Source organism: Cydia strobilella, chromosome 5 (genome assembly GCF_947568885.1).
Source record: "Cydia strobilella chromosome 5, ilCydStro3.1, whole genome shotgun sequence".
Classification (NCBI taxonomy): domain Eukaryota; kingdom Metazoa; phylum Arthropoda; class Insecta; order Lepidoptera; family Tortricidae; genus Cydia; species Cydia strobilella.
Window position 1 is genome coordinate 17,148,049 of NC_086045.1, and position 14,417 is coordinate 17,162,465.

General features: G+C 37.9%; 3 protein-coding genes across 3 annotated transcripts in view; 2 read left to right on the forward strand and 1 right to left on the reverse strand.

The window, feature by feature from the left end:
* Positions 1-14,417, reverse strand: part of LOC134741530 (uncharacterized oxidoreductase YrbE-like) — a 445,968-nt gene that overhangs the window by 336,563 nt on the left and 94,988 nt on the right. The gene's annotated exons all lie outside the window — the stretch shown is intronic.
* On the forward strand, positions 1,811-3,269 carry LOC134741548 (uncharacterized). The gene is made up of 2 exons (XM_063674372.1): positions 1,811-1,872; positions 2,653-3,269. Exons 1-2 carry the CDS (start codon positions 1,840-1,842, stop codon positions 3,235-3,237), a joined length of 618 nt encoding a protein of 205 aa, XP_063530442.1. The 5' UTR covers positions 1,811-1,839; the 3' UTR covers positions 3,238-3,269.
* Positions 6,365-7,308, forward strand: LOC134741547 (uncharacterized). The gene is made up of 2 exons (XM_063674371.1): positions 6,365-6,412; positions 6,694-7,308. Exons 1-2 carry the CDS (start codon positions 6,380-6,382, stop codon positions 7,282-7,284), a joined length of 624 nt encoding a protein of 207 aa, XP_063530441.1. The 5' UTR covers positions 6,365-6,379; the 3' UTR covers positions 7,285-7,308.

Genomic DNA, 14,417 nt, shown 5'->3' on the forward strand with positions numbered 1-14,417 from the left:
GATTTTCACCGACCGGCTGAAGTCGGGCCGCGCCGGAGCGCATTTTCAATGTGCCTACCTATATATATGGCATTGTACATTATATATGGCAGAAGCGATGGAGTCCGTCCGGAGTCGGTCGCGTCCGCGAGGAGCCGACCCGACCGGCTTGCGGCCGTACAAAATTACAAACGTGAACTACTTACGCGCCGACTCCGCCCGTTCGGTGGGAAATGTGGGAATCTTACTTATTTTTTCACCAGCGAATGATCCCGTAACTGATGTTTCCACCATCCATCAATATCTCGTCTCTGTGGACCAGGATCGCCGCTTTTCCTCTGACCAGGAAATCAACTTATTTATTCGCGTACGAAACTTAGCAAAACCCTTAATTTGGCGCAAAACGAGAGGGTCGTAAGTTCAAGCCTCCTGGAAGCTCAATCGTGCTAAGGTTTTCTTTCCGAAAAATTGTAAAAAGACGGCCACAGGCCTGCATCGCACGCATCGGAAGCATCGCACGCAACGGATCAGTGGACGCACTTGTGTGAAGGTTAGCTGAAAGAGATCCCTTAAGGGGATAAGTTCGTCTTTGTACACATTTACTGTATTCTCTCTGTGTTATGTACTTGTTTTGTGCAATAAAGTGTTTACTACTACTACTACTTTCTATACAAAGAATACTAAAATCCGTTGCGTGCGATGCGTCCGAAGCGTGCGATGCGGCCCTGTGGACGTCTACCTCAAATGTAGTGGGCCTCCTGTGCTAATTTAAGGGTAAGGGGAGGGACTTCAAAGTTACCCTTACAGGGTAACACTTCAGGAAGTGATTAGGTACTAGCAAATTAGCAATTTTAGATTACAATTTCAAATTATTTTAAACTAGATAATGAGAACATCGACCATCGCACAACACTATGTTAGTATTAGCGAGATAGCAGATACAGATGTTGAGATACAACTAAGCTTCGACGCCTAGATTCCACAAAACAATAAAGTAAAATAATAAGATAGGAGTACGTATACACATGTATACTATAATATGTGTGTATAATATAGTATATCAGAACTACTTTTTTACTTACAGCTCAGCTTCTGCGTCACGAATGTGTGCTCTTTAGATTAAAAATCGACATACCTCTATGTTGTTATCACTCGAGGAAAATACTATACACTTTTCTTGATAAAAATAATCTTAAGATGTAAATCGTAAATCAGAATGTAAATAACTTAATGCCCTGTTATTAGTATGTTGGTTGATTTGTTAGCTAGTTAAATCATGGAAGCTAAATTTGACCCACTTCCCGATTTCCGATTGAGCTGAAATTTTGCATACACATGTAAATACAATATTACATGTGTATGCAAAATAAAATATTATGATAACATGGAGCTGATCTGATGATGGAGACAGGAGGTGGCTATGGGAAATCTGTGATAACTGTTATAATATACTGAAAAAGCACGCGTGTTTAATATGTAGGATTATGAGCCAAAAATCGGTGGAATAAAAACGTCGTTTTTGAGCAAGTGTGTTGAAAAACTTATAATAGATCTCAATAGAAACAAGAGCGAATAATAACAAAATTAAATCATTTCGGTATCATTTTGACTTCAAAAAAATTGAATTGGTCTCCATATGGGTCACAGCTAAACTGATTGATACCTACCAATCCTCTTCACGCCGCACATGTACTTATTAACAATGTTTGATGAAGAATTTGTATTAACATTGATTATCTCACTAGAGCCTTATTAACAATAGCCTTTTATTAGCTTGTATTATTTGCTCTTTCTTGGATACCTATAGAGTATAAATTTAATAAAACACCGTTAGTTCTAAGATTATTGAATAACGTCAACATGGGCGGCAGGATACTAGTTGCAGTCTTTCTTGTAAGTTCTATTCGATTTCAATACTGTGAATAAATGTGTTCAAAACTTCCTACGATTTCCTGTTACAAGGCACAGCAAGTTAAAAGTTTTCTGCTTTGATACTAGAATTCAATGATTTGTTTTCCTGTTAAGAATTTTCTACCTATTGGCTATACGTACATATCACGTAGCATTTGAAATATTTCTTTGATATTGTAGAATGGTATTTAGGTAAGGACAATGAGTTATCAGATTACCTAAATGAAATGGAAAAACCGAGATACCGAAATTGAATGCCGGTTAATTTGTATGAAAAATATACCGGTATTCGATCCCTGTACTTATCTATATTATGTACATATCTGAATCGGCCCAGCCTGGTCAGCGGGGATCATAGAATTCATACATTCATCATTGGCCACATCATCTGTTGCATCGCCGTTTCACAGCGCGGCATTTCTTGCCACATCAATCGCACACAAAACGCGAGTCCGCAGTAATACTAATAGCTTGTACCCGCGACTTCTTCTACGTGGAAATCATTCCACCTTATCATCTGATTGATAAAAACTACCAAGTAAACCCATCTAAATTGGTTCAGCGATTTGAGCGTGACAGGTAATAGACAGACAGACACATATGTAGTTACTTTCACATTAGTAGAGGAATAAATAATTATTCTCTACTTAATACTTCGGAATATTTTTTTTTCGCTTGGTGAATTTGTAAAAATGAAAATGAAACAACTCAGGATGAATTAATTCATCCTTGTAATTATAAATATAATATAATCGGTTTCAGGTGTTATGCGGCACGTGGCAAGTGCAAGCGGCAGTGGCCAACTGTACAGCTGCAGGCCGCTTCGCCAACACCAGCGACCCCACCTGTCAGAACTTTACCCTCTGCGTTTACAACCCTCTCAGCGGTGGCTACCTAGCCTACTACAACCGTTGCCCGACCACCTCTGTATTCAACCCCAATACGCAAAGGTGCACTACCAACTACGTATGCAACGATACTTCTACAAACAAGCCCGTATCTGCTTGTGTAGACGAGGGATTCTTCGAAAATGAGAACTCTACAGACTGCACAACTTTTATTGCTTGCGTAGCCTTTGGCGGGACCTTCATAGAAATAAAATACACTTGTCCGACTAGGTCGTACTTTGACCCGATTTTAGAGGATTGCTCTTTCAACTACCTGTGTCCTACCGTGTGTATCGCAGCGGGAAGGTTCGCTAACACGGCCGACAAAACGTGTGCAACTTTCTACAATTGTGTTGCAGCGCCCGGTGGTGGCTTCGTGCTGGCTCAATATACATGCCCCTCACCGTCTTTGTTTAATCCTAAAACTAAGCTATGTTCTACTAGGTACAAGTGTACATAAACAACAAAGGAATACTTAAGCTTAGAAATAAATTAAAAGTGGAAAAATTCACCATCTTGGGTGGGACTTGCACTTGCATGACTTGCATCCATGACCACTGCATCCCTAGTACAGTGCTCTGCCATCTGACCTACCAAGACCGTACCTATAGTTTGTCAAAGGCCTGTCTCATTTCAAACATAGACAGAGAGAATCATACTATCTGTGTCTAACACTAGTACTAGCACCCAAATGAAAAGGATGAGGATAGTTTTTTTTTGTTCTTATTTACTGCCAATTTGGTTTGACCAACTATGTTAATTATTACAGCGAATATTTCCACCATATAACAGGGCTATATAGGGCATATATAGGGCTAGGGAGGCTCTAGCGACATCTACCTTAAGAGTCTTACACTTATTAAACGGCTACCTATCGGAGTTCCAAGTCATAATGGAAATTCACCAGTAACAATGCGCTATCACATACTAAATTGATATCTTTTCACATCACCAATTCGAAAAAGGCCTTTTCCCCTCACTAGCTCGGAAAGCCGTCTTTTATCCTTTAAAACAAGCGGGGAAAAACGCATTTTATCCACTAGTGGGGAAAGTAATTTGACCTTGAATGGAGCGTGTTTAAGTAGCTTGACAGATAACAAAACGTAAAACGCTCATAATTATGGTTCGTTCGATATTAATTATTATTAAATAAATGGTTTGAGAATCTAATAAAAAATACCAAATTTAGCTTTATTTAATAATTTTAAGTCGTAAACCTTAAAATTCCATAAGAAACGTTAGATTTTTTATAGTGATGTTAAATATAATTCTGAACGCACAAGTTGAGTTGATGCAATTTTAAAACGCATCGTTGACATTTCATACGTCAGAACAGAAATGTCAACATTGTCAACAAAATTTTTACTTAAAAACACTTCTCACCGACTCACGTAAAAATCAGAATTTCCATTGTTTTCTGTTATAATATCGTACAAAAATAAGTGATTCCACTGATGAAGATGATCTAACGCCTGTGGATGTTGCACTTTCCTCGCTATAGTGAGGGGAAAAGTTTTGTGTTACACACGGGTGCAAATGTATTTTACTTCGCTGCACTCGCGGGTAAAATACAACTTTGCGCCCTTGTATAACAAATAACTATTTTCTTCCCTGCTAAGAGGGATCAAAGTGGCACTTTTCTTCCCTGCTAGGAGGCAAAAATAGTGAAAAGTGTTACACTTTTCTGTTCTAGGACACAACTTTTAGATTTTTTCACATTTTTTTTTTAGCTTAAGTAATAGTTTTAAACATTATAATTACCTCATAGGTGATGTGAAATAGTTATTTACGATACAAGTGCGGAAAAGAGGAAATTCGAAACGAGTGGCGATAAATTAAAACACGACCGCAGAGAGTGTTTTAAATCGATACGAGTTGCGAATTACCTATTCGCACGTGTATCGTACAACGTTTTACAGTACATATGGCCCTTTAAACTTTCGATATATGCACGAAAAGTGCTCTTTACGCACTAGTGCGAGAAAGTACCACCACATGTACTGTAAAGCAATATGTGTCACATGGTAGCAAAATTATTTCCATCTTGGGCGTAACACACTTGAATCCCTCACTACGCTCAGGATTTTACTTTAGAACCCCTCGCTACTCTCGGGATTCTATTATAGAATCCTTCGCTTCGTTTAGGATTCAATTGTACGCCCTCGCCGTAAATATGTCATTTTGCTCCCTTGTGACACAATCTACTATTTCATCACACTCGCTCAGTAAATGTGGAATTGCACGCAGGCTTAGCGGGAACTACAGAAAAAGCGTTTTCCCTAGGGAGTTATGAAGTTTCTAGTATTATAATTAACAGTTTTTTGTATTTATACTTCATTTTTGTATCGCAAGTTTGATGAAAAACATTGTGTGTAACTCGGGGCGTAATAATATTGAGAACTCGAGTCTGTAAATCGTGCCGGAGCGATTTACAGACTCGAGTTCGCAATATTAGCCGTCGCGATTTAACTATACTCTCGTTTGCAATATTTAACTTACGCCCCATGTTGCACAATGTACTATATCATCGTTCACAGACTTTCTGCTTGATACAAAATTAATAAAGGAATACTTCTTCGCACGAGTACACATAGTCCTAAGAAACTCAGAAAAGTCCTAGTCCTAAGAAAGTCATACATAACAAGCCAGGATTTGGACCTAACGGCCGGATTGGAGGGTTTACTACTTTCTATAGCGCTCACATAATTTTGTATTTCAGGCATATTTATTTAGAAATAGATAACCATAAATTTTGAAATAAATTTAATTAACTCTTATTGTATTACCTTTCAACTATGCAAGTACTTTCACACATTATAGCCTAGACAAAAAAATACAAAAACGCTCTCCTTCTTGATGCGACTGGCAAATCATGTTACTTTTTGGCACCCGTATTTTTTAACCTAATTTGACCCCGCTGAATCCGAATTTGCCGGTTGCCCGATCGAAATCTTGACCGGAAGTAAGATGTGGCGATAACGGATGGTTTTTTTTTTAAAGAAAAGATCTTAGAAATGAAAAACACGTTAAATTCTAAAAAAAAGGCATCTTCGGTGACAGGTTGCACAAAAACTATAAGTGATAGCACTATAGTGTGTATAAGAGATTGATAGCAAATTTATTAGGGATCATTTCGTTCCTACACACTTTTTCTGTATCTTAAAAATTGAGAAAAACCGCGTTTCGGGCCCTTTGCGGTGTGGGGGGGACGCAGAGGGGGGAGGGGTGGGGAGGGATGATAAAAAATAACTGGTCCATAACGTACATATCTCAATATTTCCAATTGAAAAAAATGGGAGAGTGGTGAATTTTAAAGAGTACACCTAGATGTATCATGTCACACACGTTTGAAAACTATATTAATTTGTTTGTCTGAAAACATAATATAATGACTCAATTACAATGCCGATGTCGCAATATATATATGGCATCATGATGTCCATTGTGATTTACCGCGTAATTACTGAAGGATTACAAATTTACAGACATTGCTATCATTCTGAGGAGAGATTTTGGCAATCGTCTAATTGACCCGTATTAAGTTTACAATCCGAGATACTATAAAAAGCGGCGTTTTGTAGGATTTTATTGAGAACAGCAAAATGGACAGCAGGTTCGGAGTTGCAGTATTCCTCGTAAGTATATATTTTTTAGTCTTATAGCAGAATAGTGTTGTTAAAAATATGATTCAGTGAGCTTAAGTACCTACTTACCTAAGTCAAATTTGCCCCCTCGAACGGTCGTTATTTTTTCGTAAACAAACCTTCATTTTCAGTGCCAAGCGCCCCGTTTCCATTACAAAATGAATGTGTTCATTTCATCAAGGGCGCTAGCGTGTTTTGTGAATGTGTTCATGTAGGTATCTAAGTATATTCAGTTTCTATAATAAGCTGTTTAATGTTACATTGATGACTAGGTACTTTGCTGCATGTGGCAAGCCCACGCTGCCGTCAACTGCACGGCGGCCGGTCGGTTCGCGGACCCCGACGACACCACCTGCCAGAACTACACCCTCTGCGTCTACGACAGCTCCACCAGTACCTACCTCTCCTATAACTACGTCTGCCCCACCACCTCCGTCTTCAACCCGAACACGGCTCAGTGCACAGCGTCCACCAACTACGTCTGCAACGTAACAACATCAGTGTGCACAGAAGATGGCTACATAGCCGATCCTGATTCGACAAACTGCACTACTTACATACAATGCGTCGAGATTAACGGTACCTTCGTGGAAACAACGTACACCTGTCCGGATGACACGTATTACGATCCGAACACTACATTGTGTGAATCCGACTACAACTGTACCACCACCTCCACGTTCACTTGCACGGCAGCAGGAAGGTACGCAAACACTACGGACACTACATGCCAAACTTATATTTATTGCGTATTGGCGTCCAATGGTACTTACCTCGAATATGACTATACTTGCCCTTCCACGTCCGTATTTAATCCCAATACTGCACAATGTACCACAAGCTACACTTGCACAACTTCTTAACAAATTCTGTTCCTATGTGAAGTACCTAATGTCGAATACCTGTTTATAAAAATTGATTAGTGCGTTGTAACGAGTTTATAGTAAAGAATAATAATATTTTATAACCTTAATTTGTTTATATTATCATGTGGTAATTTTGTTATTATTGGTTAATTATATTGTAGCCATGATACATTGTCTATTTCTATTTAGACACGACACCCAAACATTGCATTGCAAATTTAACATGTGATAACGTAAGTTTAAAGAAGTAAACATTAGAAAACAGTATAACAATGGTTTACTACGCAGATGTCTTGACTTACTGTAAACAAGTTGTTAATATTGTCTGTGTTTATATCTAGAAGATATGCGTCGTCCAAATTTTCTAACTCCTCGTTTCTTTTGCGTTTTGACATCTATATTATCTTCTTTATGTCTGATGTTGATGTTTTCCGATATCAATAATGAGACGAGCCTTTTAACCGTTTCCTGGTTATCTTTAAAGCTAGTTTCGTCTGACTTAACTCTAGTCTGAAATTCTGTACTAGTATTTTCATTTTTCTGCGGCAATAGGATCAAGTTATTGGTTTTTGTTGTAGTTTCGTAAAAATGTTTGAAATACATTGCTCTTGCCCTTTTTATGTATGATGATGATATTCTGGTTTTATGCTTCTTTTCGCCAATACTTACAGTGGTTGGTCTGTGCTGGTCCTTAAATATATAATAATTTTTGGTGAGGAAAAGAGTGTTTTCAGCTTTCTCAGGGTATATATAATTTCTGTATGTGTTGTAGTTGACGTCTGGAACATTAGTCACTAAGAAAGTAGACTTATTGATGCGTCGCACTTGATATGTGTCAACACAAATAGCAAATTTGTTCAAACTAAATATTATATACTTTATCATAATAAAATAAATGTTTACTAAATTTACTTTCATGGACATTAAACTCGACGTAAAGTTTCTTGAAATGTATTTATTACATCATTATTACATGCCATTTTGTCTATACCATAGACTTGGCTTAATAGCTTTTCCTTTTAGGTACCCTGGAAAAGTTTGAATGCGTTGGAAACAGTACTTTTTAATTATCTAGGAAGATATAACCAAATGGAGTAGCCATTAACAGGCGTTCCAAAATAGTCGGCCAATGGTCATTGGTCATACACAATGTATGGACTGACGTTTATCTGACATGGCTATGCGGCTTCGCATAGCCATGTCAGATAAACGTCACGCACGATTCGCGCACGAGTTTGGAGGGCCCTTCACGTATACATTTGACGTTCCCTTCCCCCGCAAAAATCGGCAGACTTTTTTGTAGGTACAGAAAATTACAGATGTGGCGTCTAAGGCGTCTCCTTTTGGTTTTATCCTCATAGTTAATTATACATACTACTATACCGCCCCATTCTCGCGTTCGCGGCTTCGAGCCTCGATGCGCGCACGAGTGTGGAGCGGGCTTAATATACGATAGATTTGAGCATAGATTAGTATATGTTGTTACATGATTTGAGGTACCGTTCGAATTCAAACTACACCAGCATTAGGGTAAGATGGTTGACACTGGATCACTCCTTTTTCTAATGCCCGTATCAAAGGCCCGTATCCCGAGTAATAAAGACTGTGACATTTGATTTATGAACTCACTCACGGCTAAAGGCCTAATTTATTCAAGTTTCATTATGTTATACCTTAACAATCTAAATTTCTAACCATTTAGTGCCAACAACGGTTTTAATGAAAAATGGGAATGGACTCACTGTGCAATAGGTGGTGGGTAGGGTACCTACACTAAATCACCCGGTGGTGTGCAGCAAATCAAACATGGAAATCGTCTGCCAAATTATTGGATTCGTTGGTTATTATGCTAAACGACTTGCGATCTTCTTGTAAATAAATATTTAATCAATAAATAGACTGAGTATATAAGTAACATAAAATATTAATATTAATTTTCAAATTTTAGAGAGGAAACATCCTAATTAGACAAGTTTTAAGCCTCTTACAATGTTTTCCTACTTAGGAAATTTCTCCAGGCAGTTTTAAAGCAAAATTACTTTTTATTCGCTAAAATTAAATTTGCATTGTCAGAGTTCCTTTAGCGAGCTTTGACCCACTGTCAACCTGATCCAGTCGATCCACTGTCGACCAAAGAGTACCTATAATATATAGTAAAGAGAGCCCTCTCTCTACTTATACTACCTATACTATATACTTTTCACCTCAGCAGCTTCAACAAGCCTACTTTCGTCACTCCCTGGAGTGAGGAAAGTGCGACTTTCCTCACTCCAGGGAAAGAAACAATGTAGCTTTTTAATTTAGTGAAGGCCATGAACTTCATACTTACGGTACGGTACGGTAAGTATGAAGTTCATGGCCTCGGTCTCGTCTCGTATCGTATCGTACATATTATAATACTTTTTTTTTCTGTTTATTCTGTGTAATTCGAAATACATTTTAACCTTTAATATGTTCTCACTACTGAGGTGAAAAATTATGTGTGCAACACGAGAGCAAAGTTATTTTACATCTCGTGTTTATGAGTCCCTCGCTACGCTCAAGATTCTACCTTAGAATCACTCTCTTCGCTCGTGATTCAATTGTAAAATCTGTCGCTTTCTCGGGACTCAAAATAAACACTCGCAAGAAAAAACAACTTTCCTTTCTTGTTGCACAAATAACTATTTACTACTCCTTGGTTTTGCCTACTTATGACATGCTTATGACAAATCTGACAACTGCAGTCCAATTCTGATCGCGGTATGGCCGCGGTATGGAACATAATTGTTGAGGTGCTTACATATAAATATTAGTGTGTCAAGACGTTTGTTTCTTTCAAACACTGTGACAAAAACAATATATGTGATTTAGGGTGTGAAGTGATATAATTATGTCTTTATATCAAAATTCAAAAGCATTTATTGCGAACATGTTATTTACATAGGGTGCATACGTCGCAGGCAAATTGTAAGATTCAGCATTTTACAAACGGCGGCGTCATTTTACAAACGTTTCCACGTTTGTAAATTACAAAGGCAAAAGGCATTGTAAGTGCGTTTAATAGCGCAACGTCAATGTCAACGTAAATGTGATGATTATCTGAGGGTGACCATGGTTTGCTCTGTTTTATCAAGTTATATTAACTTTTATACCACACCACCATCCTCACGGCCACCAAAATTTCAAGGTCACCCAAAACCGAATCAGAGCATCCCACTATCCACGTGGTCTTGTCTGTCCTACCCCTAGAGAGCAATTATAAAATCGAAGGCGCGGAAGAAAAGTAGACCTCGCGCGCTGTGACGGAGCGGGGCGAGTCGAGGTCGCCATCTGGCGACCAGCAAGTCGAAGCTGCGGATTCGAGTGTAGTGAAGTGACCGTGCTTCGTCACGCGAGGGCGGAAGGGCTGCTCTTCCGCAGCGATGGAGCCACCCAGATCCAAAAGCCTCCCCCGTCTTACGGGCCCCTAATAAGTCCGCCGAACTCCAGATTTTATGAACACACCCCAACGTAGCAAATTGCAAACGACGCTGTTAATGTCATTAGGTATCTTACAAAATGTCGACTTTTTAGAATTTGCCGTTGGCAATTTTACAAACGGCGGATTCTTACAATTTGCCTGCGACACATACATAACATACATACATAATACATAGGTAACATGTGTGGTCCTCAGTGAAATATTTTTAAGCTAGAAGTAGGCAAGGAAAGGTAATTTTCAGTCACAAAAACTGTGACCCAGAAGACTTTTTTGTGACTCGGGAGACTCTTTTAAGCTTATATATAATTAAACACCGTAAAAGTCGAAAATTGCAATCATTCTCTTCTTCAGCGACGTTCCTTTCAGTCAGTATCGCCAGCAACAAAACGTCTATCGTCGTCTCTACTGCATATCTTGATCTTTCTTTGAGTCAGAGCATGACCAAGAGCTGGCTGGTGGATATTTAAAAAGGGCAGGTGATGAGCTGGTACCTACAGATGCAGATATTTCTTAAATTTATATTTTTAATTCAAATTATGCTAAGTATTTATCCGCTTAACCTCTGGTTAGGGGGATGGTGCAAGTGGCCCTAAGATGTATGTAAAATGATGATGAATGGCTATGACAGTTAAAGCAATAGAGTAACTTTATGTTAAATATAAACGACCGACGTCCCCGTTACGCAATTACATTGAGTTGAGTAACCTACGTCAAAAATCCTTTATCGGACGAGGCGAGGCACGAGATCATTTTATTGCATTTCACGTTGTTATATTCATTCACTATGTCGATAGTATCGCGCACCTTAGTAAAACTAAAAAGTGAATGAAGACGATACAATGAATCTCGAGAGTCAGCGCGGAATCAGGGTCAAATTTGTCTAGCAAATCATCCAAATACACTAAGGAGATTCCACACAGACACACAAAGGAAATTAGACCTTATGAAATGGACAGTAGAGGTAGTATAGTAGATGAACACATATTTAACTTACGGCGCTGTGAGGAAAGAGCCTGAGAGTGTTCCCGGTGTCGGTATTGTTTTCAATGCCACTGAGAACAGTCTTCTTAATTGCTACTTCCGTTACGGAACATATGAAGACATAGAGCGGTTTTCCATATTACCTTTTAAATTTTAAGAGGCTGGCCATTGTCGGTAGAGTTATTGCCATGTCAATGGAATTTCACTAGTATCATGTATTTATTCTTTTTGTACGCAAGAGAATTGCCGAAAACGGTAGTTTACCTATATAGATTTAATAACTAGGTCATGGGACATTCTTTCGTATCTAAGCAAATAGACACGGGCGCCGGCAGCAAGGTGCAAGAGAGTTCACTTGCACCGCTCAATTTGTGACATTCTATAGGGTAAGCTGGCACTTTTGTAATAGCATAATCTGTAAGTAGATGCAGGAGCACCTCACTGAAGGTATTTAATCCTGGCGGCGCCCATAGAGTAAGACGAAAAAAGCATGAAGTCATAATATCCTTCCTAACCATAATGGCCTTGCAAACTGCAACTTGCTATGTTATAGGTACTTACCTACCTATTTTTAAGTTATCCAGTAAAGGCAATAAATTAAATTTAATGGTAGCTATTATCCAAAGGTAGGTTTACCTACTTTACTCGAACGGCTAAAAATTAATATGTACACACATTTCATTAACAAGCTTATAATAAGTATGCTGTTAATGGTTTATAGTACTAGTAAGTTTAAATATTATTATTATAGAGTTTCATGCTTATTATTAAAAAAAAATTAAAACATTTATTATCACGTCACAATAAATAAAACAGTTTTAAAACATAATTAATATTAAATAATAGTATACAATTTTCATTTCTTATGCTCTGAATGAAAATGGGTCGTTGTTTTAAAAAAATGTGCAGAAAATGATACGTTTCTGCTCTAGATTACTTTCTTTTACGTTTCTGCTCTAGAGTACTTTCTAAGTATATACGTTTTTTTGGTTTGATAAAACGAAATTTTTGGTTTTAAATGGATTTGTTGTACAATTTCTAATGAAATTCCCATTTTCCCATTAATTGAAAGTACCCTCAAGAAATACTACTGAAGTTTATACTTAGTAGTGTTTTTTTAATGCACATGTATTTTACTTTCCTCGTATTCGAAATTATAGTGTTTAATTCGGGTGAAAGATACCATTTCAATCTCACTGCATTCTAGCGCCAAACTACCTCGGCAGGGATGGGTGCCTTTCATCCCTTGGTTAACAATCTACTATTCCTACTCCACGGCATTTGCTTTTGTACTTTGTGCTAGCAGTTCGTCGAGTGATATACCATATAAGCTTTCATTCGCGTGTCTTGGGTAACCCGATCGATTTTAAATCCAACACAGAAGAGATAAACAAGTATTAATCAATAATAATATATTGAACCGGTGTAAAACATTAGATAAAATATTATGTGCATGCTGCATGCTTAGTGCTATACGAGGGTGGAGCGGCTGTGGGAAAAAATAAAAGTTCCATATTCGTTGTAGAATAGCAATAAAAGGTTGCGTAATAGGTATGGATATATGTATATATAAGCATATATAGCTAATTAGCTATGTAGTCATTTCAAATAATATATAAAAAAAACTAATTTTAGCTCTCCACAAATTATCTATAAATAAAAAAAGATGATTTTTTTAAAAATGTTTATAAAATATAGCACAAAAATATTTAATTATTAAATTATATTTAAAACTAAATTAGCGCGTAAAAAACAAAATTTCTATTACTTTTATAGGGTTTTTTAATATACACATTATGCATGGAATAGTAACATCCTAGAGTTTAATATCCCAAAACTATTTTTTTTTAGGTAACGTCCGTCTGTCTGTCTGACTAGACACGTCCGTGGTTTAGCTCACTGACCGTTATTGCTAGAAAGCTGCAATTTTGTATGGGTATATAAATCAATCAGGCCGAAAAACGGTAAAATAAAAAGGTACCTTCCCTATACAATACAGTGAGGATGATTTTTTAGGGTTCCGTACCCAAAGGGTTAAAACGGGACCCTATTACTAAAGGAGCCCACTGACTATCAGTCCGCCGGACGATATCGGCCTGTCAGTTGTTCGGAACTGTCAAATTTTTGTTCTAACTGACAGGCCAATATCGTCCGGCGGACTGATAGTCAGTGGGCCCCTTAAGACTCCGCTGTCCGTCTGTCTGTCACCAGGCTGTATCTCTTGAACCGTGATAGCTAGACAGTTGAAATTTTCGCAGATGATGTATTTCTGTTGCCGCTATAACAACAAATAAAAAAAGCAGAATAAAATAAATATTTAAGTGGGGCTCCCATATAACAAACGCGATTTTTTTGCCGTTTTTTGCGTAATGGTACGGAACCCTTCGTGCGCGAGTCCGACTCGTACTTGGCCGGTTTTTTTTTGCTTTAACCCTATAGTGTGGGATGTCGTTGGATAGGACTTTAAAAATAAATAGGGGTCTTAATAATACATAATATATAAGACTACACTATTTATCCGTTGTACATAGATTAATAAACGGTTATTTGAAAGTATTTTCATCGCTCAGTCTTTACGGTAGAGATTGCGGAGCTTTTCGCAACTTTATTAAAAAACATGCAATGTCTCCAGTTGAAAACCATTTTCATCATGACCACCGCACCTGGCGATTGCATAGATTACAGA

Excerpts from the sequence above, each read along its gene's own strand:
- LOC134741548 (XM_063674372.1), top strand. The coding sequence starts at position 1,840 with ATGGGCGGCAGGATACTAGTTGCAGTCTTTCTT. Across the intron at positions 1,873-2,652 it reads TACTAGTTGCAGTCTTTCTT|GTGTTATGCGGCACGTGGCA; the intron begins GTAAGTTCTATT and ends AATCGGTTTCAG.
- LOC134741547 (XM_063674371.1), top strand. The coding sequence starts at position 6,380 with ATGGACAGCAGGTTCGGAGTTGCAGTATTCCTC. Across the intron at positions 6,413-6,693 it reads TCGGAGTTGCAGTATTCCTC|GTACTTTGCTGCATGTGGCA; the intron begins GTAAGTATATAT and ends ATTGATGACTAG.